Source organism: Manis pentadactyla, chromosome 5 (assembly GCF_030020395.1).
Source record: "Manis pentadactyla isolate mManPen7 chromosome 5, mManPen7.hap1, whole genome shotgun sequence".
NCBI classification, from domain to species: Eukaryota; Metazoa; Chordata; class Mammalia; order Pholidota; family Manidae; genus Manis; species Manis pentadactyla.
In genome coordinates, this window is record NC_080023.1 from 95,843,473 (window position 1) to 95,870,724 (window position 27,252).

The 27,252-nt window shown below is 37.1% G+C and overlaps 1 protein-coding gene across 24 annotated transcripts in view; it reads left to right on the forward strand.

Moving 5' to 3' along the window:
* ANK2 (ankyrin 2) overlaps positions 1–27,252 on the forward strand; it is a 323,577-nt gene that overhangs the window by 205,556 nt on the left and 90,769 nt on the right. For 19 of the 24 annotated variants that reach the window (XM_036920818.2, XM_036920824.2, XM_057502550.1 and 16 more), the window contains 6 exons: positions 1,429–1,527; positions 1,693–1,791; positions 6,696–6,794; positions 19,909–20,106; positions 22,895–22,993; positions 23,495–23,593. In XM_036920818.2, the coding sequence (XP_036776713.2) occupies positions 1,429–1,527; positions 1,693–1,791; positions 6,696–6,794; positions 19,909–20,106; positions 22,895–22,993; positions 23,495–23,593 (693 nt within the window). The remainder of the gene's footprint in view (positions 1–1,428; positions 1,528–1,692; positions 1,792–6,695; positions 6,795–19,908; positions 20,107–22,894; positions 22,994–23,494; positions 23,594–27,252) is intronic. The other 5 variants (XM_036920821.2, XM_036920826.2, XM_057502564.1 and 2 more) reach the window with 3 other exon arrangements.

Below are 27,252 nucleotides of genomic sequence, written 5' to 3' on the forward strand. Positions count from 1 at the left end.
CAGTTAAATTAGTCCACAGACAATATATAAGATGAGAGAATATCATTAAAATTATGAACTACTAAGTCTTATTTTTATTTGAAATTTTCCTTTGGAATCAATTTATTCCTCATTTTCCTTGAAGCAAATATACCTTTAGGTTTTTGTGCAATTATGTGAGAATATATATTTTCACGTAAGGAAGAAAATGCTCATTTTCATTTGGATAATCCTCAATAAGTTTATAAAATATCACAATCTAATAATTACAAATCTTTTAAGCACTGCATATACATGTGACTATTTATATCTGGCTTATTATATACCTCACAAATGGAAATAACAAACATTGTGAAGAATAATAAGCCATTAGGTTAAGGCATGTCCTTTCCTGAGAACTGCTAGTGTAGACAAATATTGACTGATGATCAGTCTCCACTGAGACAGGCAAAGTTGTTAACTAGCATAATATATTTTCTCTATACAGGGGCAATTATTCAAATAGAAATGTAATACTTACATGTAACACATAAGTATTAAGCATGGGTTTAGTTAACAAATTTTTATGTAATTTTCCCCAATTCCTACACATTAGCCTAGTTTGGAAAGTTAGAAAGTGCCTTAAAGACTTCTCAACATTCCTTTGCCTCTGAGAGATATCTCCTACCAGTTTCAGAAATTCTCTATGTGTTTCTTGAAAATATTCAGGAACTTAATAATTATTTCTTTATAAAATAAAATGTACCTGATTGGCATTTAATATAAAACCTTTTTAATATAATAAATATAACTTCTGGATATATAAAATATTATCAATAATGATTTCTGCTAATGTACAACTCCTATGAAATTTTTCGAATAAAATATATATAACTTCCAGATATAAAAAATTATCAACATAAATATGACTTATGCTAATTTCAGCACCTCCTCTCTGAAGAAAATGGTGGCAAAGTCGAAATATTTATTAAAGAGGTGCCATGTTCTTAGATTTTTTTTTTAAGTAAAACAGATACACTGTTTTTATGCTCTAAGAAATGGTCCTTCATCAGAAGAAGACATGGTCATCTTTGATGCCTCTGAAAGCCATTTCATAACCTGCCGAACAGTATACTTCAAAGCATCTTAGAATTTCTAAAGTATAATGCCTCTCTATTTTCCTTCTTTGAGGAGTAGGCCCATATAGGTTTTTGTTTGTTGTTTGTTTTACTTTTGTTTTCTCTGTAAGCACACAAAAATAAGTATATATAGGCCCACCGCATATAAAAGCAAAGTTCAGTGCGTACAGGACCACATCACGTTTTCTTCCAAATTCCAACACCTATGGTGTTTGAAGAAATGGTAGCATTATGTGACAGTGTAACATTATTGCCTGCAATGTGCCAGCATGGAGTGGTGTGAGAGTTTTGTTGTGCATGTTTTCAACTAACTTGATTGTCTTTTGCACAGAATGGTTTTACTCCACTGCACATTGCCTGCAAGAAAAACCGCATCAAAGTCATGGAACTGCTGGTGAAATATGGGGCTTCAATCCAAGCTATAACAGAGGTAGAAAAATGTTTCAGCTTGTCATGAAACATTCCTTCTCTTACTCCTTCTTCCCCTTCCTTTCATTCATTTACTGTCCTCTTCACTCAAGTTTTATTGATCAGAAGAAGCCCCAAAGCCCCCACCGGTGCAGAGGAGTAAAACTGCTATTGCTTTGTTTCGCAGTCTGGCCTCACACCAATACATGTGGCTGCCTTCATGGGCCACTTGAACATTGTCCTCCTTCTGCTGCAGAACGGAGCCTCTCCAGATGTCACTAACATTGTGAGTATGGCTTGGGTCAGAATAACCACAGGGAGAAAGAGAGGAAAAGTGAGTGTGGTGTGTGTAGGGATGTTTGTGTATATGTCATCAAAATGAGTGGCTGCATTTGAGACGAGCCCCTGTGATAGCATATGTTTGAAATGCCAGAACTTCACTGAGAAGGACATTGAAGGGTAAGAATTGTGTTAGAAAATAAAATGGAAGCTATGGATTAAGACTGTTTCAGCTTCCTGGTGCAGATGGAGTGTTCGTGCTTCTTAAGTGACATTAATTAAAACAAAAAGCATATTAAAGGCTCCTTTGAACATGAATGAATGATTGGTTGGAGTAAAATCTCCAGGGCTTACTCTAGTGGCCTGAGTGAGTTGTATTCCAGGTAATTTTGATTCAAGTATCAAGTCAGTACTGTAATCAGTCATATCAAATGATTAACCAGCAACAGTCCAATATTAGGGATTTTTACTTGATATCAAATTCTCCATCCTTCAGTTACATGGATTTTCATTTTCTGATTTTACTTTGATTTGATTTTGTTTACTAGAATGGAGTCCCCGTTTACCTGAAATAGTTATACCATTGCCACTTTTCATGTATTCTGAAAAAGGATGTTGGTCTTCAGACAACTTTAAATCTCCAGTAGATACTTGATATCCTGGAATTCTATATAAAATTAGGATTTCTACTTCCAATTTCTTTATATTTCTTTCACTTTCTTGGAGTCTATCCGTTTAAACTTTGATCATCAAATACAAAGTTTCTTCTGAGAACATGCTCTGTACAAGATGCAGTCATGTATTTGAAGCTCAACAGGGGCCACTGGAATACTGAGATTTTTTTTAAAGTATGCAACAAAGTCTCCCCAAATAAATGTTTGTGCTTATTATTAAAATGAATCATATTTTCAAAAGCAGTTGATTGACTATTGTTGCTAATTTTTGGAATCTCATTCCATTTGAATTGTGAAACAGTGTTCAGTTTCACTTTTTATTTTTATACCTCTCACAATCTCATTTCTTTGTCTTTTGCATACAATTTCTGTACCAAAGTTTCTGATTCATGGACAAAATCAGTGTGATATAAACTTATTTGATTTTAAATATTATTTAACACTCTTCATATTATTCATAATTGGAGCATAATACCATTAAAGAATTGAAATATAGTCTATAAGTTTCCCTAATTATATCTTATTGGCCCTAAAGTAATAATGTAATACTGATCTTTAATTACTCTACTAAGGATAAGAGAATATGCCAACTTGAGTTTAATTTCTAGACACGTCTAGAACTTTCAAAGAAATCCTTTTTCTGTTCAGAGATGACCACCTCCCTCTTTTAAACTGAGACTTGTACAAACCAGTAACTTTCAAGAAAAGTATTCTGCATTCTTTCTTACTGTAAATAGTTTCTCTATTTTCCTTCCCATACCTACAGGATCAATGATTATACTCTGTTAAATTACATTATCATGTTATAATAATAACATATACAAGTACATTCTGTGAGATGGTTGTTTAAATCCCCTAGATTAATCTTTTTGAGGGGAGATTTTTTGTAAAATTGTTAATATCATATGCTGTCCTCTGAGGAAAAAAAATGCTAGGTAGCCTAAATTTATATTTTCAAATAAAAATAAAGCATAATTAAAATAGTAAAAATGTTGACATCCTTTAGATTTTTAAAGACTCACAAATTTGGCAGTTACTATATTAGATTTTCATTTCTTCCTGTTGGTCATTATAAAGTCCTTCCTTTTGTTTTATCTTCTCATTGGTGCAGTACCTACCCTCCCTTCAGCTCCCTCAAAACAAATATTTGAGAGGCACCTGCCAATGAAATTCTCCCCTCAACATGTTCCCTACTTGTTTTTTATTTGTTTGTTTTTTATTTTTGTGTGATGTGTCCCTTCAAAGAGCAACAGGGTTGCTCCCAGTTACGTGTGAATTTCAGATAAGCCATGAATGATTGATTGCAGTGTAAGTATATCCCATGCAATAGTTGAGATATACCTATGCTAAAATAATTATTCACTGTTTGTCTGGAATTCAAGTTTAACTGGTCATCCTGCATTTTTATTTGCTAAATCTGGCAACCCTAATTTAGAGGAATTTAACTTTCTCCAGCAATGGGATGCCTGTGAACTTGTGTATTCTCAGAACGTGAGGATATAGCTACTGAACCCCAAACTCTTTACAGGTAGATTATGAAACCGTGTGAACACTGACTGCCTGCTTGCTGTGTCAGAGCTGGTCATTTCCTGACCCCAGAGCACCCCATCCTTGGAGCCTTTGTGTGTTGCCTGGAATCATGTTGCATTTTTGAATGCAAGGCTGTCTATTGTGCTTTGATGCTTTCCAACTGATGCAGCCAAAGTGGAAGTGAATGTAGCTGTCAGCAGAGTCAGTTTTAACAACTGAGGAGCATGAAGTTTAGTACCCTGCTTTGGACATGAGCAAACCCATTCTCTTGCCAGTCTTGTTTCTGTCTCAAAATTCACTTAACGTGTGAGGTATACCAGTAACTCAGTCACCTGCGGATATTATTACTGCAAAGCTCCCTTTCCAGAAAAATCATACATGCACTTTAAAACCTAGCAAGCTGAACTGCTAGTTGTAACACGTCCTTCACCCAAAGTATTCATTGACAGCCATGATAGTACCAAGCACTTTTGGAGCTATTCAGAATACAGTGTGGGGGTATTTCCAAGCGTTCCTTCTTACAACAAATCAATGGGTTCACAGCTAAGTTCAAACTTCATATTATGCCTAAGAATTTCCCCTGTCCTTAAAGTTAATTAGCTTAAGACACAGAAGACAAGGGTTTTAAATAAGATGAGGTGCCCAACAATCAAGAGATGGAAGTTATTGATAAAAACAATATACACCTGCCTTCATTTTCTTGTTTCATACTTATGGATAAACAGGGTAATATAAATATAAAAGGGAAGGGCAAATCATCATAAAACTTGATAACCTGAGAATTATTAAATAAGAATTGAACAAGACCATTGTTTTAAAGTGAAGAGACCATGTGTGTGCATATAATACTTTTCTTCAAAAATGTTTAATATTTTAGATGAGGTTTTATATCTAACTCATCAATTTCAAATATGTAAACCACAGAAAAATTTATTTTAAGTATAAAATGACGGTATTGGAAATATTAAGACTAACATTGGAAATATTTTACATTTTGAAAACCCTTTATTGATAAAGCTTGGCTTATAAAATAAACGTGTAAGTTCATCATTGAGTTCATACTCCTGAGGCCTCTTTGACTTAACTTTTTGTAAAGAAACTTATTTTTGTCTCCATTTTCACCAAAATTAGAAAAATTGCTATACTTCTAAGACCTAGAAATGGAGTAAAGATTTGAAAGTTTTTTTTAATAGTTAAAAGATCTTAGCTTTATCTATGTAGAGACAGATTTTAAGTGATACAGAAAGCAAACTAGAAATCATCATTATCCAAAGAGGAAAATCTTGCCATACATCCAAAATCCAAATACTAATATTGCTATTCTAATGTTGTTTTACAAAATAACAGACTTCAGACACATTTACTTTGCAAAAATCAAAATATGTCATCAGAAAATAAGGCCATTAGATGATAAATGAATCATCAACAAACAAGTTAATGTCCAGTTTCATGTTTTCAAAATCAAATTATTTGAAATGAATTTCTCATAACTTCATAAGGAATGGGTCTCTGAATACTAGGAAAACAATTAACTGTGAGCTATGTACGAAACTAAAGTTCACTTAAATCTTCTAGATTTAAGGGTTTGTTGTGCAAATAATCAGAAGAAATTATTCACTGGAATTTGTGAGATGTATCCAATTACCACAACCAACTTTACAATTGATTTACTTTATTTGAAGTGGTTTACTTTACTTGGTTAAAATCAGCCTTATTTTCTAGGATAGTTGTAGTGACTAAAAGTAATACTTTTTATTCTAGTATCTTATTGTAACTATAAAATTGTGTGAAAGCGTGAACCCCTACCTTTTTCAGAACTACATGTGATTCTAAAATATGCTTATTAAAAAAAAACCCTGTATCTTAAAGGCAGTAATTAACAGGCTTCCCAATGAAAAAATTTCTTACATCTAACCACCATTCCTCATGCTGCAGCCTAAACTACCATTTCCTGATGAGCATGTTACATCTCGATGTGGCACCAAGATGCACGAAGATACCCAAGGAATTACCTGGTGCCCAGTGCTGCCCGCCTCAACAGGAACTCTGTTAACAGTTGCTTTACTCATCTCTCAGTAGTTCTCTCAAATAACTGTCTGCCCTTCAATATGCTCATTAGCAATAATAGGAGACCTCCTGGACAAATCAAATTTCTTGTATGAACAATCATTCTCTTGTCTCATAACACAAAGACAAATCAGAGAAAAAAGAGTCTATTTTGAAAGTAAATTTTGAATTCTGAAAAGGAAGAGTTTATGTATAGTACACAAATGATGTGATTTTTTTGAAGTGTGTTGACTTGGCCTTCAGCATCTAGAGATTCTCATTAAAATGGGATTAAGTTATAATCACATAGGCAAGTGTGACAATGACAGAGTTTAGGTGGGAAGGATACACGATAACTTATCACCCAAAACAGTTCAGGTTATGCCAGGTTGATTGTTCAAGCTCAGGGTATCCTGGATGTTTGGGTAAGTTCCCTGGTTTGTCATGGACTGAAAAAAAAATAAACTTTTATCCTTAGGAAGATGGAGAAGATTGAAAACTGTATTTTTTCAGACTGAATAATTATGAAATAATGACACCTTTTTATAGATTTCCTAAACCTTTGGATATATTGCTGAATATCACAAGAGGGCACGTTTTTATTTTTACCATCTGGAGCAATGGGTTTGTTTATAGTTCAAAAATTTTTGTTTCCTGACAGCGTGGAGAGACTGCCCTGCACATGGCAGCCCGGGCAGGGCAGGTGGAAGTGGTCCGGTGCCTCCTGAGAAACGGTGCCCTTGTTGATGCCAGAGCAAGGGTACGTGCTGGTGCCTGGGGTTCTTATGTGCATGAGCTCCATCTTCAAAAGTTTTCTATCATTCATGTCCTTGGAATGAAGGAAGTGCCATGGACTGTAAATGAAAGCTTCAATTCAGTAACAGTTTTCCAGGCAAAAAAGAAATGGCACAGTAAACATACACAATGGAAAATGCACCCCAATTCCACAAGCATAAACATCTGAAAAAATGTACAATTTGGTATCTATGAAATATAGCACTAACATCCTAATAATTTTTTCACCTATTAAAAGAGCACTTTCACACTGAATCTTTTTCATGAATTTTAAAAATTTACCTATGTTATATAGTTACTATACATATTAAAATTAATTTCTTACCACCAAAGCCAATCAGATTTCCACAGACATTCCTTACTAGTTACTTAGAAACAAATTATACTCAAAGTTACAATGTTTTCTCCCTCATCTGTTTTACTTTTCTCCTTTCTGTAGTGAGTTCTACTTTTCTTTGTACACCGAGTTTACATATTTAGACATTCTGAGCTTCTACTATTTTCAAAATAGAATTTTGGCCCTGGAGATTGCTTAATAGGATTCTTCTGTTTATAATTGCTTCTAATTCCCCCCTCCCCTCCAGGTTGATTTTTCCTTCTTCTTCGCTGTAAATTCCATTTTCCAATTCCTTTTTTCCACCTTCCTCCTTTACACTGAGTATACTAGTAATTTGTATTAATATATTGTATCTTCTATTCCCTATTCCACATTGTTCCATTAATTTTTCTACTAGCATCTTTGGAATTCTCATGGACTATTTCAGTGCTTTCTCTCCTTTTTCAGTATTTGATACACCTAAGCTAGAACTCACTTCCTCTTGACTCATATCACTGTGACTCCATTTTAGAGACAGTGTTGTACTGGAATGAAAGCACCCAGCTGGAGTCATACAAACATTCATTTCAGGCAAGTTATTTCACTTTCAGGTCTATCATTTAAAATGTGAGCATTGGACTAAGAAACCTAAAACTTTAAACTCTTTTCTAGATGTTTTTAATGTTATTTGACTCTGAATTACAGCATTTTTCTCTGCAGACCTTCATGCGGAATCCAACGATACACGGGCAGCCTTGACATTACTCTTTTCCTTGCAGATTATGTCTGCTTTTCTGTCTTTTTGTACAGTAGTATAATGTTTGTTCTTTGGTAATTGTTGGTATATGATGTCCTTAGGTATTTAGAGCTTTCATTATTCAAACTGTATTCTTCCCTGCCTTGGTATTTTTCTTGTTTCCTTTTTTTTTGTCTCTTAAAGACTATTTTTTAGAGCAGTTTTAGGTTCACAGCAAAATTGAGAGGAAGAAGGTGCAGAGACTTCCCATCTATTCCTGACCCCACACATACACAGCCTCCCCCATCATCAGCATTCCCCACCAGAGTGGTACGTTTGTTACCATTGGTGAACTGACACAGAAACATCATAATCCCGCAAAGTCCAGAGTTTACATTAGGATTCCCTCTTGGTCTTGTATATTCTGGGGGTTCATCCATACAGTGTCATACAGAGTACTGTCATGGCCCTAAAAATCCTCTGTGTTCTGCCTATTCTCATTTCTTTTTAAAGTTATCTGGCATTTAGCTGATAAAAGAAATTATAATCAATATTTTCTGAATATCACGAATTTCACTATTTTTACCTGAAATTGTGGTAGTATTCCTGCTAGTTATCTTTTAATCCATATTTAATAATAAAAGTGTTTCCAATTTATCTTTTATTTATGTATTTATTTAGGTATCATTAATATACAATTACATGAGCAACATTGTGGTTACTAGATTCCTCCCATTATCAAGACCCCCCCACATACCCCATTACAGTCACTGTCCATCAACGTAGTAAGATGCTACAGAGTCTCTACTTGTCTTCTCTGTGCTATACTGCCTTCCCTTTGCCCCCGCCCCTGCTACATTATGTGTGCTGATTGTAATGCCCCTTATTCCTCCCTTCCCACCCATCCTCCCCAGGCCCTTCCCCTTTGGTAACTGTTAGTCCATTCTTGGAGTCTGTGAGTCTGCTGCTGTTTTGTTCCTTCAGTTTTTTCTTTGTTCTTATACTCCACAGACGAGTGAAATCATTTGGCACTTGTCTTTCTCTGCCTGGCTTATTTCACTGAGCATAATACCCTCTAGCTCCATCCATGTTCTTGCAAATGGTAGGATTTGTTTTCTTCTTATGGCTGAATGATATTCCATTGTGTATATGTACCACATCTTCTTTATCCATTCATCTACTGATGGACATTTAGATTGCTTCCATTTCTTGGCTATTGTAAATAGTGCTGTGATAAACATAGGAGTGCATATGTCTTTTTCAAACTGGGCTGCTACATTCTTAGGGTAAATTTCTAGGAATAGAATTCCTGGGTGAAATAGTATTTCTATTTTGAGTTTTTTGAGGAACCTCCATACTGTTTTCCACAATGGTTGAACTAGTTTACATTCCCACCAGCAGTGTAGGAGGGTTCCCCTTTCTCCATATCCTCGCCAACATTTGTTGTTGTTTGTCTTTTGGATGTTGGCCATCCTAACTGGTGTGAGGTGATATCTCATTGTGGTTTTAATTTGCATTTCTCTGATGATTAGTGATGTGGAACATCTTTCATGTGCCTGTTGGCCATCTCAATTTCTTCTTTGGAGAAGTTTCTGTTCAGATCCTCTGCCCATTTTTTAGTTGGGTTATTTGCTTTTTGTTTGTTGAGGTGCATGAGCTCTTTATATAATTTGGGTGTCAACCCCTTATCAGATGTGTCATATATGAATATATTCTCCCATACTGTAGGATGTCTTTTTGTTCTACTGATGGTATCCTTTGCTGTACAGAAGCTTTTTAGTTTGATATAGTCCCATTTGTTCATTTTTGCTTTTGTTTTCCTTGTCTGGGGAGGTATGTTCATGAAGAAGTTGCTCATGTTTATGTCCAAGAGGTGTTTGCCTATATTTTTTTCTAAGAGTGTTATGGTTTCATGACTTACATTCAGGTCTTTGTTCCATTTTGAGTTTACATTTGTGTATGGGGTTAGACAATAATCCAGTTTCATTCTCTTACATGTAGCTGTCCAGTTTTGCCAAACAAATTATCTTATTTAACAACAGCAAGCTGGGTTGTAGGATGGCTTAGGGTTCTAAAATTCAAGATTGTGCTGACTTGCCTGAGGATCAGTGTTAGAATAAGAGAGAGGGTTCCTTCTCTGGTTCTGTATATTTTTCCTAACTCCTCTCTGCTGATATCAGGTATCTCTTCTTCAGATATAGAGCCCTTCTCAATCCCACTCAATAAAGAGAGCCCTTCTCTCTCCTCCACAAACAAACAGCGATTCTAATTAGTCACATTCCCTGCCTGAGCAGATCACTACGGCCAGAATATAGGATCAAGACCGAGCCCCACACCCACTCACACAGCCTATTCTTGAGGTGGGGTGAGAGGACTGGCAGCCACTCTAGAGCCACATGGAGTATGGGACGTCCACTTCCCCCAGAGGAGGGAAGGCTGTTCCAGAAGGATATAGTGGGTATCAGGCAGAAAATTGGGTACCTAGTTGCTCTGTTTTACCTTTTGATTTCCCAGCACACATACCCACATGCATGCACTTGGGAAGTCTACTTTCCTCTTAATTGGATTTAGAAATAATACCTCATGGCTATGTAATTAGGGGGCTAAGCCAAATTTTGCCTACTCCCAATATAGAATAAAAGAAATATTGCACAATTATAATAATCTTTCTTATTTTAAAAAGGCCAAGCAACGTACTGTATTCACCAGCTACGAGCATAATAACTTGCTGGGCAGACTGGAGAGCAGGAGCTCAGTGGCGTGTGTTCCTTGGCTAACCAATGTGCATGCCTCTAGGCCCTGCCCTCAGGAAGGTCCTTTCTTGTCCAGTGTCCTCCATGGGCATAACCGAGAGGGCCACCAGGGTCTGTCCATCTGGGGGTTCTCCTTTAGGTGCCCATTTTCTGTTGGTACATAAGGGGTCTGGCATTTGCTTTAGAGATTGAGCAATTACAGGGCCCCTAGAGTTAAACTCACTTGAAAATTCACTTTAAATTTCAGTTTAGCTGCCAAAATATTTGGTTTCTGGGAATCCTGTTAGGTAGGAACGAGTAGCAGAAATTTTATCAAATCTTTGCATCAAATAGTCCAGCCCTTGCTATTTCTGTCTTTGGGTAAAAGGAGTAGGGGCTCAGGAAATCTCCCTAGTATTGGAAGACAGTGGCCTACATTGTAAGGCAGAGCTCTTCTCCTGGTCCGAACTGTCCCACAGCTGGCAGTGCTTTCTGATGAGGGAATTATTGCCCCTTATGTTTGGGAAAGGATTAGGGGATCACGCTCCCTCCCATGTTTTTCTTGGTTCTTCCCATGAATATTTCCTTCTTTTCTTTCCCAATTCTTTACCTTGGAATTAACTTTAGCTTGGGGCAGCAAATTCAACTTTTGCAATTCAACAAGGAAATAGTTATCCAAATCTCATAAGGTCTCACATCTCTAGTTACAAGTGGAAAGACTTTCTTACCAGAGTTGCATGTTCTTCCCTTTTCTGCTTTAAGAGAGGAATGCACCAAAAGTTGAAAAAAATGAGCAAGACAGCTTACTATTTAACTTAAAAAAAAAGTGCCTTTTTTTTCTGTGGTCTGAGAAGCAATGGACAATAGTTGATAATTTGAGTATGTTCAGTCAGGGATTGCGTCTTCTCAGCTGTGGATTAAGGGGTCATCCATGTCCCAACTCTCTCCCTCACTCATCAAAAGCACATTTGAGATTGCGTGACTGGCAGTGTCCTCCTCTATCAAATTTTGTTTGGCAGAAGTAGTGCAAGAGGTAAGCCCAGCCACTACAGATGTTCGCGAAGGCTATTCTCAAGGTCTTCGGTTTGTTGTTTGTTTTGCTGTTCATTTATGTATATAATTTAATTCTCCCATTCCTCTGTTTTTCCTCTGGATTTCAGAGAAAGTTTTATCTTCCAAAATGTGCCCCTTCTGTCCTATTGAGAGGCACCTTGCCATTTTATTATATTATAATATATTATATTATATTATATTATTTTATTTTATTTATTTTGTATTTTATTTTATTATTTTTATTTTATTTTTATTTTATTTTTTATATTTTATTTTATTTTTATTTTGGTATCATAAATCTACAATTAGATGAAGAACATTATGTTTACTAGGCTCCCCCCTTCACCAAGTCCCCCCCACAAACCCCATTACAGTCACTGTCCATCAGCGTAGTAAGATATTGTAGAATCACTACTTGTCTTCTCTGTGTTGTACTGTGTTGTTCTCTATGCCCCTCCCACACTATACATGCTAATCGTAATGCCCCCTTTCTTTTTCCCCACCCTTATCCCTCCCTTCCCACCCATCCTTCCCAGTCCCTTTCCCTTTGGTAACTGTTAGTCCATTCTTGGGTTCTGTGATTCTCCTGCTGTTTTGTTCCTTCAGTTTTTCTTTGTTCTTATACTCCACATATGAGTGAAATCATTTGGTACTCGTCTCTCTCCGCCTGGCTTATTTCACTGAGCATAATACCCTCTAGCTCCATCCATGTTGTTGCAAATGGTAGGATTTGTTTTCTTCTTATGGCTGAATAATATTCCATTGTGTATATGTACCACATCTTCCTTATCCATTCATCTACTGATGGACACTTAGATTGTTTACATTTCTTGGCTATTGTAAATAGTGCTGCGATAAACATAGGGGTGCATCTGTCTTTTTCAAACTGGCCTGTTGCATTCTTAGGGTAAATTCCTAGAAGTGGGATTCCTGGGTCAAATGGTATTTCTATTTTGAGCACTTTGAGGAATCTCCATACTGCTTTTCACAATGGCTGAACTAATTTAAATTCCCACCAGCAGTGTAGGAGGGTTCCCCTTTCTCCACAACCCTGCCAACATTTGTTGTTTGTCTTTTGGATGGTAGTGATTCTTACTGGTGTGAGGTGATATCTCATTGTGGTTTTAATTTGCATTTCTCTGATGATTAGCAATGTGGAGCATCTTTTCATGTGCCTGTTGGCCATCTGGGTTTCTTCTTTAGAGAACTGTCTATTCAGCACCTCTGCCCATTTTTTAATTGGATTATTTGCTTTTTGTTTGTTGAGGTGTGTGAGCTCTTTATATATTTTGGACGTCAGTCCTTTATCAAATCTGTCATTTATGAATATATTCTCCCATACTGTAGGATAGTTTTTTGATCTATTGATGGTGTCCTTAGCTGAACAGAAGCTTTTCAGCTTGGTATAGTCCCATGTGTTCATTTTTGCTTTTGTGTCCCTTGCCTGGGGAGATATATTCATGAAGAAGTTGCTCATGTTTCTGTCCAAGAGATTTTTACCTATGTTTTCTTCTAAGAGTTTTATGGTTTCATGACTTACATTCAGGTCTATGATCCATTTCGAATTTACTTTTGTGTATGGGGTTAGACAGTGATCCAGTTTCATTCTCTTACATGTAGCTGTCCAGTTTTGCGAGCACCATCTGCTGAAGAGACTGTCATTTCCCCATTGTATGTCCATGGCTCTGTTACTGAATATTAATTGACTATATATGTTTGGGTTAATGTTTGGAGTCTCTATTCTGTTCCACTGGTCTGTGGCTCTGTTCTTGTGCCAGTACCAAAATGTCTTGATTACTGTGGCTTTGTAGTAGAGGTTGAAGTTGGGGAGTGAGATTCCCCCCACTTTATTCTTCCTTCCCAGGATTGCTTTGGCTATTTGGGGTCTTTGGTGGTTCCGTATGAATTTTAGAACTATTTGTTCCAGTTCGTTGAAGAATGCTGTTTGTAATTTGATAGGGATTGCATCGAATCTGTATATTGCTTTGGGCAGGATGGCCATTTTAACAATATTAATTCTTCCTAGCCAGGAGCATGGGATGAGTTTCCATTTGTTAGTGTTCTCTTTAATTTCTCTTATGAGTGTCTTATCGTTTTCAGGGTATAAGTCTTTCACTTCCTTGGTTAGGTTTATTCCTACGTATTTTATTCTTTTTGATGCTATTGTGAATGGAATTGTTTTCCTGATTTTTCTTTCTATTAGTTCATTGTTAGTGTACAGGAAAGCCACAGATTTCTGTGTGTTAATTTTGTATCCTGCAACTTTGCTGTATTCCTATAGCAGTTCTAGTAGTTTCGGAGTGGAGTCCTTAGGGTTTTTTATGTACAATATCATGTCATCTGCAAATAGTGACAGTTTAACTTCTTCTTTACCAATCTGGATTCCTTGTATTTCTTTGTTTTGTCTAATTGCTGTGGCTAGGACCTCCAGTACTGTGTTGAATAACAGTGGGGGTGTGGGCATCCTTGTCTTGTTCCCAGTCTCAGAGGAAAAGCTTTCAGATTCTTGCTGTTCAGTATGATGTTAGCTGTGGGTTTATCATATATGGCCTTTATTATGTTGAGGTACTTGCCCTCTATTCCCATTTTGTTGAGAGTTTTTATCATGAATGGATGTTGAATTTTGTCGAATGCTTTTTCAGCATCTATCGAGATGATCATGTGGTTTTTGTCCTTCTTTTTATTTATGTGGTGGATGATGTTGATGGATTTTCGAATGTTGTTCCATCCTTGCATCCCTGGGATGAATCCCACTTGGTCATGGTGTATGATCCTTTTGATGTATTTTTGAATTCGGTTTGCTAATATTTTGCTGAGTATTTTTGCATCTACTTTCATCAGGGATATTGGTCCGTAGTTTTCTTTTTTGGTGAGGTCTTTGCCTGGTTTTGGTATTAGGGTGATGTTGGCTTCATAGAATGAGTTTGGGAGCATTCCCTCCTATTCTATTTTTTGGATAACTTTTAGAAGAATGGGTATTATATCTTCTCTGTATGTCTGATACAATTCCAAGGTAAATCCATCTGGACCAAGGGTTTTGTTCTTGGGTTGTTGTTTGATTACCAATTCAATTTCTTTGCTGCTAATTGGTTTATTTAGATTTTCTGTTTCTTCCTTGGTCAGTCTTAGAAGGTTGTATTTTTTTAGGAAGTTGTCCATTTCTTTTAGGTTTTCCAACTTGTTTGCATATAGGTTTTCATAGTATTCTTTAATAATTCTTTGTATTTCTGTGGGGTCTGTCATGATTTTTACTTTCTTGTTTCTGATTCTGTTCATGTGTGTTGATTCTCTTTTTCTCTTAATAAGTTTGGCTAGAGGCTTATCTATTGTGTTTATTTTCTCAAAGAACCAGCTCTTGGTTTCATTAATTTTTCCTATTGTTTTATTCTTCTCAATTTTATTTATTTCTTCTCTGATCTTTATTATGTCCCTCCTTCTGCTGACTTAGGCCTTATTTGTTCTTCTTTTTACAATTTTGATAATTGTGACATTAGACTATTCATTTGGGATTGTTTTTCCTTCTTTAAATAGGCCTGGATTGCTATATACTTTCCTCTTAAGACTGCTTTCACTGCGTCCCACAGAAGTGGGGGCTTTGTGTTGTTGTTGTCATTTGTTTCCATATATTGCTTGATCTCTATTTTAAGTTGGTGATTGATCCATTGATTATTTAGAAACATGTTGAGCCTCCATGTGTTTGTGGGCTTTTCGATAACTGTGACATTAGACTATTCATTTGGGATTGTTCTTCCTTCTTTAAATAGGCCTGGATTGCTATATACTTTCCACTTAAGACTGCTTTCGCTGCATCCCACAGAAGTTGGGGCTTTGTGTTATTGTTGTCATTTGTTTCCGTATATTGCTTGATCTGTATTTTAAGTTGGTCATTGATCCATTGATTATTTAGAAACATGTTGTTGAGCCTCCATGTGTTTGTGGACCTTTCAATAATTGTGACATTAGACTATTCATTTGGGATTGTTTTTCCTTCTTTAAATAGGCCTAGATTGCTATATACTTTCCACTGAAGACTGCTTTTGCTGTGTCCCACAGAAGTTGAGGCTTTGTGTTGTTGTTGTCATTTGTTTCCATATATTGCTTGATCTCTATTTTAAGTTGGTCAGTGATCCATTGATTATTTAGAAACATGTTGTTAAGCCTCCATGTGTTTGTGGGCCTTTTTGCTTTCTTTGTACAATTTATTTCTAGTTTTATACCTTTGTGGTCTGAAAAGTTGGTTGGTAGAATTTCAATCTTTTTGAATTTAGTGAGGCTCTTTTTGTGGCCTAGTATGTGGTCTATTCTGGAGAATGTTCCATGTGCACTTGAGAAGAATTTGTATCCTGTTGCTTTTGGATGTGGAGTTCTATAGATGTCTGTGAGGTCCATGTGTTCTAGTGTGTTGTTCAGTGCCTCTGTGTCCTTACTTATTTTCTTTCTGGTGGATCTATCCTTTGGGGTTAGTGGTGTGTTGAAGTCTCCTAAAATGAGTGCATTGCATTCTATTTCCTCCTTTAGTTCTGTTAGTATTTGTTTCACATATGCTGATGCTCCTGTGTTGAGTGCTTATATATTTATAATGGTTATATCCTCTTGTTGGACTGAGCCCTTTATCATTATGGAATGTCCTTCTTTATCTCTTGTTACTTTCTTTGTTTTGAAGTCTATTTTGTCTGATACTAATACTGCAACTCCTGCTTTTTCTCCTTGTTGTTTGCATGAAATATCTTCTTCTATCCCTTGACTTTTAGTCTGTGCATGTCTTTGGGTTTGAGGTGAGTGTCTTGTAGGCAGCATATGGATGGGTCTTGCTTTTTTATCCATTCTATTACTCTATGTCTTTTGATTGTTGCATTCAGTCCATTTACATTTAGGGTGACTATTGAAATATATGTACTTATTGCCATTGAAGGCTTTAGATTCGGGGTTACCAAAGGTGCAATGATAGCTTCTTTAATATCTTCCTTTCTAACTTAACTCGCTTATTAAGCTATTATAAACATTGTCTGATGATTCTTTATTTCTCTCCCTTCTTATTCCTCCTCCTCCATTCTTTATATGTTGGGTGTTTTATTCTGTACTCTTTTGTGTTTTCTTTGACTGCTTTTGTGGGTAGTTGATTTTATTTTTTGCCTTTAATTAGTATTTGGTTGGTCTGCTTTCTTTGCTGTGATTTTATTTTCTCTGGTGACATCTATTTAGCCTTAGGAGTGCTCCCATTTAGAGCTGTCCCTCTAACATACCCTGTAGAGGTGGTTTGTGGGAGGCAAACTCCCTCAACTTTTGCTTGTCTGGGAATTGTTTAATCCTTCCTTCATATTTAAATGATAATCATGCTGGATATAGTATTCTTGGTTCAAGGCCCTTCTGTTTCATTGCATTAAATATATCATGTCATTCTCTTTTGGCCTGTAAGGTTTCTGTTGAGAAGTCTGATGATAGCCTGATGGGTTTTCCTTTGTAGGTGACTTTTTTCTTCTGTCTAGTTGCCTTTAAAATTCTGTCCTTGTCCTTGAGCTTTGCCATTTTAATTATTACGTGTCTTGGTGTTGTCCTCTTTGGGTCCCTTCTGTTGGGGGTTCTGTGTATTTCTGTGATCTGAGCAACTATTTCCTCCCCCAGTTTTGGGATATTTTCAGCAATTATTTCTTCAAAGACACTTTCTACCCCTTTTTCTCTCTTTTCTTCTTCTGGTACCCCTATAATGCAGATACTGCTCCTTTTCAATTGGTCACACAGTTCTCTTAATGTTTCAATCCTGGAGATCCTTTTATCTCTCTCTGCATCACCCTCTATGTTTCCTGTTCTCTGGTTTCTAATCCATCAATGGCCTCTTGCATCTCATCCATTCTGTTTTTAAATCTTTCCAGAGTTTGTTTTATTTCTGTATTCTCCCTCCTTAGCTCTTACGTATTTCTCTGTAGCTCCGTCAGCATGGTTATGACCTTACTTTTAAATTCTTTTTCAGGAAGATTGGTTACGTCTATCTCCCAAGATTCCTTTTCAGGGTAGACTGTCTGGGTTAGTCTCGTCTGTATCAAATTCTTCTGCCTTTTCATGGCGATAGAGATAGTCATGGGTAGTTGGCACGTGTCAGCTGGGAGAACGTCCCTTCTTGCTAGTTTGTAGCTTTCCTCTCCTGGGAGAATGGCGACCTCTAGTGGCTTGTGTTGGGCGGCTGTGCGCAGATGGGGTCTCTGATTCCTGCCCGGTTGCTGTGAAGGAATCTCCGCACGTGGTTGCTGTGGGCTCCTCTATGGCAGAGTCACGCCAGAGCAGGAATGGGTGGGACACTGTTTATCTCCTTGAGGGGCCTCAGAGCTGCACTGCTTCCCAGGGGGTTAGGGTGTCCAGAGTCCCCGGGTTCCCATCTGCTAAGCTGATTGTGCCATGATGCCTCCTTCCAGCTGTGGGGTCCCTGTCCCTTTAAGATTTTCAAAGGGCACTCGCTTTTTTTTGTGCCCAGGGGCGCCGGCTGCAGGGACCCACTTACAGATCTTGCTATCCTGTTTCTCTAGTTTCCAGCACCCCATGCATGCACTGTGTGTCTGCGCTCTGGTGTGGATGGCTAGGGCTGGGTGTTTAGCAGTCCTGGGCTTCCTCTCTCTCCCGGCTCCCACTCCTTTCCTCCCACCAGGAGCTGGGATGAGTGGTGCTCGGGTCCTGCTGGGATGCTGCTTGTATCTTGCCTCCTTCGTGAGGCGCTGGGTTCTCACATGTGTAGATGTAGTCTGGCTGTTCTGTATTTTCTGGTCTCTCTTTTCGGAATAGTTGTATTTGTTGTATTTTCAAAAATAAATATGTTTTGGGGAGGAGATTTCCGCTGCTCTACTCACACCGCCATCTTGGCTCCGCCTTCCCTGTTAATTTTCTTAGTGGTCATATTACTGTGTTTATTTCTGTAGAATGAATAGGTAAATGTCTTTAGAATCCAATGCCTGAATATAAGTGCTATTTCAGCTATTAAGCTGAACAACTTTGGACAATCCTGGGGAACTCACTGAATTCCTCTTAATCTCTATGCTTTGGAAAATGGTCAGATAGTACATTTTATGCCTGCATTTTAGGTCTGTTTTAAGGATAGGATTAAGTAGGAATTGTACATGAAGGAAGTTTAGAAATTGCAAATTTTTATAAAATTCTAATTCTATTACTAAAATAATTGTATTATTATTTACTTTTCACTACCCTGAAATTCATACAATGCTATTTATCTCTTCCTGAAGCTCCCTATTAATCCTTTTTTTCTCATAATTTTGAGATACTACATTTATTTAAACAGTTCTTCTCTTCTGTATTACATCTTTTCTCCAGTCATTCTTAGCCCTGGAAGCTGGCCCAGCATTGTCTTCCTCACATTTATTAAGACATGTCCTTGAGCAGATTGTAAAGTTATTATCTCTTTCCATCACTAAGGTTACACACAGTTTTCTTTTTACAGGAGAATGGTTTGGTCTGATTTTCTTAATGCTGAAAATACTTTGCTGAAAATACATTGGAGTCAGGTGATTTCTTGAGCCTCCAAGCATGTCCTTCCTGTCCGTTATACCAGCTATATCCTCTCTGTTTTTAAATGAAAAGCACTTGGCAAATAGTCAATCTCATATGCTTCTTGCCAGAGTTTCATTTCATCTTTGAAGTCCTGGATATAAGTCTCAGCCCAATCTGCAATGTTTCATGGAACAACTTTTTACAAAACCAGACTCAGTATCTTCTTTATCCACAGTCTCCCCTTGAAGAAAATGACCAGCATGTGTATCCTTGGCTTCCTGAGTGGAATAAGAACAATCTCTTCCCAGCATTCCTCATTCTTTTTCTCTTGATACAGTTCCCAGAATAAACACAGTGTCTTAGTGAAAGCTTTTGGATGAGAATCTAGGTCCTAGGACTTCTGGACTAGATTTCTTTTCTTACTCAGAACCAGGAGTTGGTTTATATTTAAATGTAAGTGAGGGCTTGATGAGTTGAGAAACTCATTTAGTGAGTTTGGTGTTCCCAGAAAACAATGACCGAGTTCATGGAAGTACATACTTTAAAAAAAAGCTAAAGATTTTTATGAACAAGCAGATCACCTCTGTAGCAAAATATAAAGTCAGTTGTGGCTAAATTGTAAAAATTTCCTTTTAGGTAGGCATTCCTAGAGACTCTGAGAATGCATACTCTTGAAACATCTGAGTGAAATATATTATCAGTGAAGTTTGGTCTGTCCTGGCACTAACTTTTTACTTGACTTGAGTTGTAGGAGGAACAGACACCTTTGCATATTGCCTCTCGCCTGGGTAAGACAGAAATTGTCCAGTTGCTTCTACAACACATGGCCCACCCAGATGCAGCCACTACGAATGGGTACACGCCACTGCACATCTCTGCCAGGGAAGGCCAGGTTGATGTGGCATCAGTCCTCTTGGAAGCAGGGGCAGCCCATTCCTTAGCTACCAAGGTAAGTGAACTGGCTTCATGACAACATTGACTGAGAAGAATCCTAAGTCAGGATCTCTCTGCTGACTACAGAGTGTCAAGAAGGCTAGATCTCTTTCTCTTTGAATATTTTAGACTCACTTTCCAAATGATCAAAGGGGATTGTGAGACTCTGTATAATATCTTGAGTAAAGAGTGTTGGATCCCATTCTTTTAATTAATCAGTGTTGTTTCTAGTACAGGTATCTAGATGTAAAGGTAAGTACAGGTAAAAGATGATTTACATAGAGCAAAGGCTACTTTCTCTTCTCTTTCCATTGTAAAATCCATAATGTATTCCTAAGAGGAAAAAATAAAGATTCCCAAGTACACTGAGCCACTATTACTAACTAGGAAAATAAATTGTATTCAATTGGCAATACTATGCTTGTTGAGGGTTTTAGGACTTTCTAAAGTTTACTTAATCTTGCATTTTCCCAGCCTTGGTATCAGATATCATTACCTTTCTGCTCTCTTAATCTTTACCAACTACACTCTTGCCACTCTGTTTACAGAGCTGGGCTTGAGAATCACCTTTATTTGTTGTTTAACAAAAATATGCACCAGCCTGGATTTCACTTATGTTCAAAGTGTCATGTTAGGGCAGAGTAGTTTTTTCTCCACTTGACACATTCTCTTTGAAATTCACTATTTGGATATGACAGAATAAAACATGAACACACTCAGCTAACTGGAGCAAAAGAAATTGGACAAATGCAAAAGATTAGTAGTAATTCCCACCAATACAACAGTGATTCAGATTATTGAGAAGACATTTCCACTTTGCTCATAATAAGCAGGCATAAATAGTACATCTAAGGGAGAAGGAAATTTGCATGTATGAACTGAAGTAGTTATAGGAGCAGCCCACTAGCCATGATGGCTCATCTGGTTGCCTCGGGCTGTGAAACATGTTCTGATGTAAGAAATTGGTAAGTATTCAAATGCTAAAATCTGAAGAGTTGAAAGGATTTTAAAAATCAGTTTTTTAAATCATCAGCTAAGCAATAAACATAAAATAATAGTAATAATAATAATAACCCAAGAGAGACTAGGTGATTGTCTCATCAGATGATGATAAATGAAATCCAGATATATAAAACCTAGAAACAGAGAATGAAACATAGACTCTTCTAAAGATTTATAGGATTTAAAAAAGTATATCTAAAGCAATAGTAAATTAGGGCAGTTAAATGGAAGAAACTATTAACAGAGCAGTTCAACAGTGGAACTGACTGGGGTTCCAGAGTGGTTGACTCATCATCATTAAAGCTATTTAAGTGTTTATAAATATCAGAGGGTAAATGAAATCCTGATGGGATTAACATAGGGGAAGAAGGAAGATGTGTGACTCAAGAGATGTTTTCCAACCTCTGCTTTGCAATTCTCCAGTAAGATTCTATGTAGTTTTGTCTAATAATAGTTTCCAAATTTATAAAGGGGATGGATCACTATTCCAGCAGGATTTTGAGGAGAGAAGTTTATTTTTTCTTCCTCACCACATAATTTGTCTCAAAGAATTCCACTTCATCCTGTGTCCCCCAGTCATTGTGTGCACTGCATGGAGGGACAGGAACATTAACAACAAATGTTGTTTAAATGGACTAATGCAGGAAGGAGAATATACTCTTGTACTTGCCCCACAGTTGGGAAAAGTGGAAGAGCACTCTTCTCCAATGACCTATTAGTACCAAATGTTCAAAAAGAAGCAAAAGAAAAACGACATCTCAGTTCACAGTAATTTGTGTGATGACACTGTGAAAGGATATGCTTAAACGGTCCCAGGGATAAGCCGTACCTTACACCACCTGAGCCAGGCATTTTGCTGTGTGTGTCTTACAGGCCCTGGTCAGCTTCAGAGTTCTCCCAGTCCCTCCGTAGCACCAGAAGAGCATGTGGTTTGACTGTCTGGCCAAGAGGATGGATTTGAGATCACGGTGTACGAACTGTGCCATCCTTGAGAACTGAGTCCAGGGACATGGCTCTATTCGTAACACACTGTTAATTACATAGGATGGCATTAGGCGCACAAGATTGAATCTATACATGTAAACGTGTTAGCAAAGCAGTCTTTTTAAAAAGCTTTAAAGCTGCACTGTGTTTAAAAGTCTGGTGTTAATCTGCTCAACATAATGCCGGAAGTAGAGTGTATTGTGCAAAAGGAATCGGGCTTTTTACAGTGCGGGTCTCCTGGGAAAGGGGATAAAGGATGGGAGATGCCTTCTAATGGTGAACACTTTTTGCTCGTTTCAACCATTAACTTGCTATTTCTGCATAAAATACAAATCAACTGATTCACTTTATTTTTTTTTTTTTACTGTGGTTGCTGAAATAACCTAAAATTTAAATGCATAAATTTGGAATTCAGGTATTATAAAATGCATAGAAAGAAAATGAAGAATTGGAGAAAAGGCAATGATTGTCTCAATCCTATTAATTTTAGAGGCAAGAACAAGACTGGCTTTTTTTTTCCACTCACAAATTGGAACCATTTTAATGACACCAGTGCTTTGATAAATTCCAGGTCTAAATATAAAGGGAAAGTCAGTCACCAAACACTTAAAATAAAATTTCTTTTGTTCTATCAAGCCAAACTCTTGAATGTTTAATATCAGTCTTTATCCTACTCCGTTTATGGTGACAGATTTAATGCTTCCAGTATTCTTCCCGAAAGGAGAATCAACATAATTTGCTTAATATGTTAATAAGCAAAAAAGATTTTATTAGGAGTCACAAAAATACTGTTTTACTTCTGTTCTTCACATTTTCAGAAGGGTTTCACTCCTCTGCACGTAGCCGCCAAGTATGGAAGCCTGGATGTGGCAAAACTTCTCTTGCAACGTCGTGCTGCCGCAGATTCTGCCGGGAAGGTAAAAGTTTTCAGTAATACGCCTTGTTATATAACTCAGTCAAGTTGAAGGCTTTGGAGATCTGAATTTCAAGGTATTTTTCTCACTCTTATGAAAGGAATATGAATGCAACTGATGAAACTATGGTAAGTAGTCATGATGGTGATGCCTGGGATCTGTCCAGATACCGATTTAGAAGGCAGGAGTTGTGCCTCAAATGTGTGTTCTTGGCACAGCAGGGCTCAGAGCGTCTCAATATGAAGAATCCTGTAGTGTTAACGTAGTAATTCTTAGGTAGCATTTTAGACGTTTATTTATGGTGGACATCAAGATGCCCAATTTTTAATTTTAGTTAAGTTTCTAATACGAAAATCATTAGGTATTTATTTTGATTTTTTTTTTCTATTGGCTATATTAATTAATTAACATGGACTTAATCGATACCAGTTTCCATATATCCTGGTAGCTTCAGGGCAGCTAACGCTAATTCATTAATGCTGAAGCTTAAACACACCGTTGCAGAATGGCCTTACCCCGCTCCATGTTGCTGCTCATTATGACAACCAGAAGGTGGCGCTGCTGTTACTGGAGAAGGGTGCTTCCCCTCACGCCACGGCCAAGGTGAGGACCACAGAAAAGGACTTACAGACACGGTGTGTAATTTCACAGCACATGGGAATCGTTTTTAAAACACATGATATGGTATAACTGCAAGAAGTACCTTCTGGTATTAACTTTTTTTTTTTTGGTGTTTTTACAACTTGCTTGCACAAAGTATTTGAAGATTTTTTTAAAAGTTAGCAAATAGTGAGGGGATGTGCTCATGAACCAGTAGAGATGATGGTTCTTGCCAATGCTCAGTGTTTGAGAGACTTAACTATGCATTTTGAGAAATTAAACACAGTAGTGTAGTTAGGTTTTTCCTTCTCTCCAGGAAATGGAAGTCATGATATAATACACCCTTTTATTTGCTCATTCCTCAGACTTCAAATTCTTCACTGTGCTATATGCAAGACTCTGTTCCTTTATTTTTTATATGTTTCATCCATGCTAACTATAGGATACATCTTTTTAAGTTCCTTAGGTAGGCATGCCTTTTGGTGTATATGTAGCACCAACTCCTAATACAGCTGTGCCTTAGGCTTGTACCTGTGGGCAGAGTGTTTCCCACCATTTTGTTTGCCCCTTTATTACACAAAAATAGACATGAATGTTGTATAATACATAAAGTCATCAGTGCATCTTTCATTTATTCATCCAACAGACATATTGAAAACATATTAGGGTTTATTTAAGAAGGAAAACTATTGTGGTGGCAAAATATTCATGCTACATTAGATGATATAATAAAATAACAATTAGCATTTATGTGCCTAACACAGTGCTTAGCACTTTATATGCAATATTTCACTTAATAATATAATCATTTCTATTCTACACATGAGGAAATAAGATTTAAATGGGTTAATTTGTTTGTCCAAAATCACATGACTAATAAGTGCTAGAGCTAAGATTTGACCTCAGGCAATCTGACTTTAGAGGCAGCACTCTTAACCAGGAGGTCCACTGTGTCCCAAAACAGTGGTGAGAGAATCACTCCACTTCTATTTTATAATACATACGTATATACTCACATGTCTAAGTTACACATATTATACTAACATAATGAGATATTGTATATAAAAGTATATTCTGTATAGTACTATGTATTTTGTATATAAACAGATTATATACAGTAAAATAATATATATATGTCTGTACACATGCCTGCATGTATGTATATAATGCATATTTTATTGGTACAAATACACAGCTTATACTAACATATTTAAACTTAAAAGAGGACAAATTTTTGTAATCATGCATACCATTCTTATTCCTTTACACCCTTTTCTCTGTAATCTGCATTTATTTTATGTCTTTCTTCCCATTAGATATAAACTACTTGAGGACAGTAATCTTGTCTTGATCATTTGCATATCCCTGATGCTTATTATACAGTATTATGTGGGTTCTGAATAAATTTAGAGGAAAGAATGAAGACCAAGGAGCTATTTCAATGGAATGAAAAATACCTGCTCACTTAACATGCCAGTATTTTTTTCATTTTCTTTCCAGTTTGACTGTTCTCAATGTTGATAATAAAAGAGTTCATCAATATCCAATACAACACTTTATTTGAAGTCTTTCTACGTATAAAGGAGGGATTATAGTAAAATTATAAAAAAGCATATTCACTTCCTATAAGAAACTCTCAATCTACTTTGGAGAGAAGACCCAAATTAAAATAATGTCTATGATCTTCCTAAAGAGACAAGTGTAGCCTTGACCTCTATCTCTATAGCGTCTGGTCCTTACTCTTAGACACCCACAGAGTCCAGAAGACAAGACACAGAAGTCCTCAACTCCAGAGCCTGCAGTAGGCTAGGTATTCAAGAGACTCCCCTAGTGTCTTCCATTCACGTGCCCCAGCCTGTTGATAAGCATGAGTCCTTCAACTCTGGGGCCGCTCCAAGATGCTTGCAGTTGGTTGGACCCCCATCCCTATTTCCACTTTTGACTCTCCCTTCACTATACTACCCCCACCCCACCCCCATCACACACAATCCCTCGGACCCTAGAACCTCTTTGATTCTTTCTGTCAGAGTCCAGAGCCTTTGCTTCATTTTATTGGTTTTTTTTTTTTTTGGTTATATTACCAAAATTGACTCTCTCTTTGATGATCTCTTATGATGTTTTGTTAAAACCTCCTTTTACCTGACCTTGGCAGAGACTGTGCTGCAGGAATGGGGGAAGTTGGGACTAAAGGAAACACACTGTAGCAAACAAAATAAAACAAAACAAAGAATCCCTAAACTTGAAGGATCCACAAAAATCTAAGGTGCCCTTTTATTCAATAGAGCCTGTGGTCCAGGCACAATGTTACATAGCACCTGAAGCATCCAGGACCTGTGATCAGACTGAAAAGGCTTCCAAAGAGAGCTGCTGAATTTCCAAAGCAGCTTAAAGAGAACTGTCACTTACCTGAACTGAAAGATGCTTATTTTTGCTTGGAGAAATGGAGACAAGGTAGATAGAAAATGTAGGGCCATTTGAAGGTCAAGATTTGATCACAGCACATAAAGACATTTAAATTGTCAAAACTACTTTTTTTTGGTACACTTTGCAGTTAGACTTCAGGAAATAACATGACCTAAAATTACTTCTTCTGGCCACCCCAAAGGAAGAACCTAATCATTATGCTGTCTTCCCTTTTAGCATGTCACATTTAATGGCAAAACCACTATTTTTAATTTCTATCATACATCTTTCATGGAAAAGTCTTCCACACTTGATAAAGAAAGGAAACAGTATAGGTTCTAGACTTACACTTCTTCCAAAGATTTCTGTTTGGGCGAATGGGGTGTAACGTTTGGCTCTCGTAAGCAAAGTATGAGTTCCTCTCGTCCTTTCTACAAACTCCCATATAAAATTAGTTAGCCTCATATTTCTACTTTTGAGTCAGCAGTTGTAAAGTTGAAGGGGAGATCCGGGATTTTAACTTAACACGCAGTTAACATAAGCCAGTTTTGTTGTTGAATATCTTTTCTACTGGAATGCAACCCTTTAAAGCAGGGATCATGTCTTGCCCACTTTGTATCCCTACATCTGGCATGCCACATGGCATATGTCCAGTACTTACTAAAATAGTTACTGAATGAGTAAAAGTACTGTCCAACCAGAAGCAGTTTAGTAGGTGTGTTATAACATGGTCACAGAAATAATTCCATTTCATTCTGTACCATTAAAACCATATGTAAAGTACAGCATTCAGGTCCAGGTAGCACAATTCAAGAGCCATGCTGACAGACTAGACTCAATCCAAAGCAGGTCATTCTTCATGGATGGAGGTCTAGAAAAGGGGCTTCTATAGGGATAGTTGAAGGGGTGGGGAAGTTCATCCTGAAAATGAGAAAACTAAAGAGAGATACGAAAACCATCTCTAGGTATCTAAGGGACAGTTATGTAGAAGAGGAACTTGGCTTATTTTTTGTTGCTCTTTAGGAGAGAACCGCTATTATAATGGGGAGATTTTAAAGTTCGGGGCTTTTGCATCCTATCTTTCAGTAGAAGGGGTGCCTTGTGACACTGGTTACAGAGAATCGGGTATTGTTGGATAGAAACTTGTGATGGGTAAGAATTTGAGTTTGCTATAAACTCACTTTTAACTTTTCTGTGGATGAAAGATTACTTCCTTCAGAGATATACATTAGGGCAATTGCTAAGTTTACTATATATAT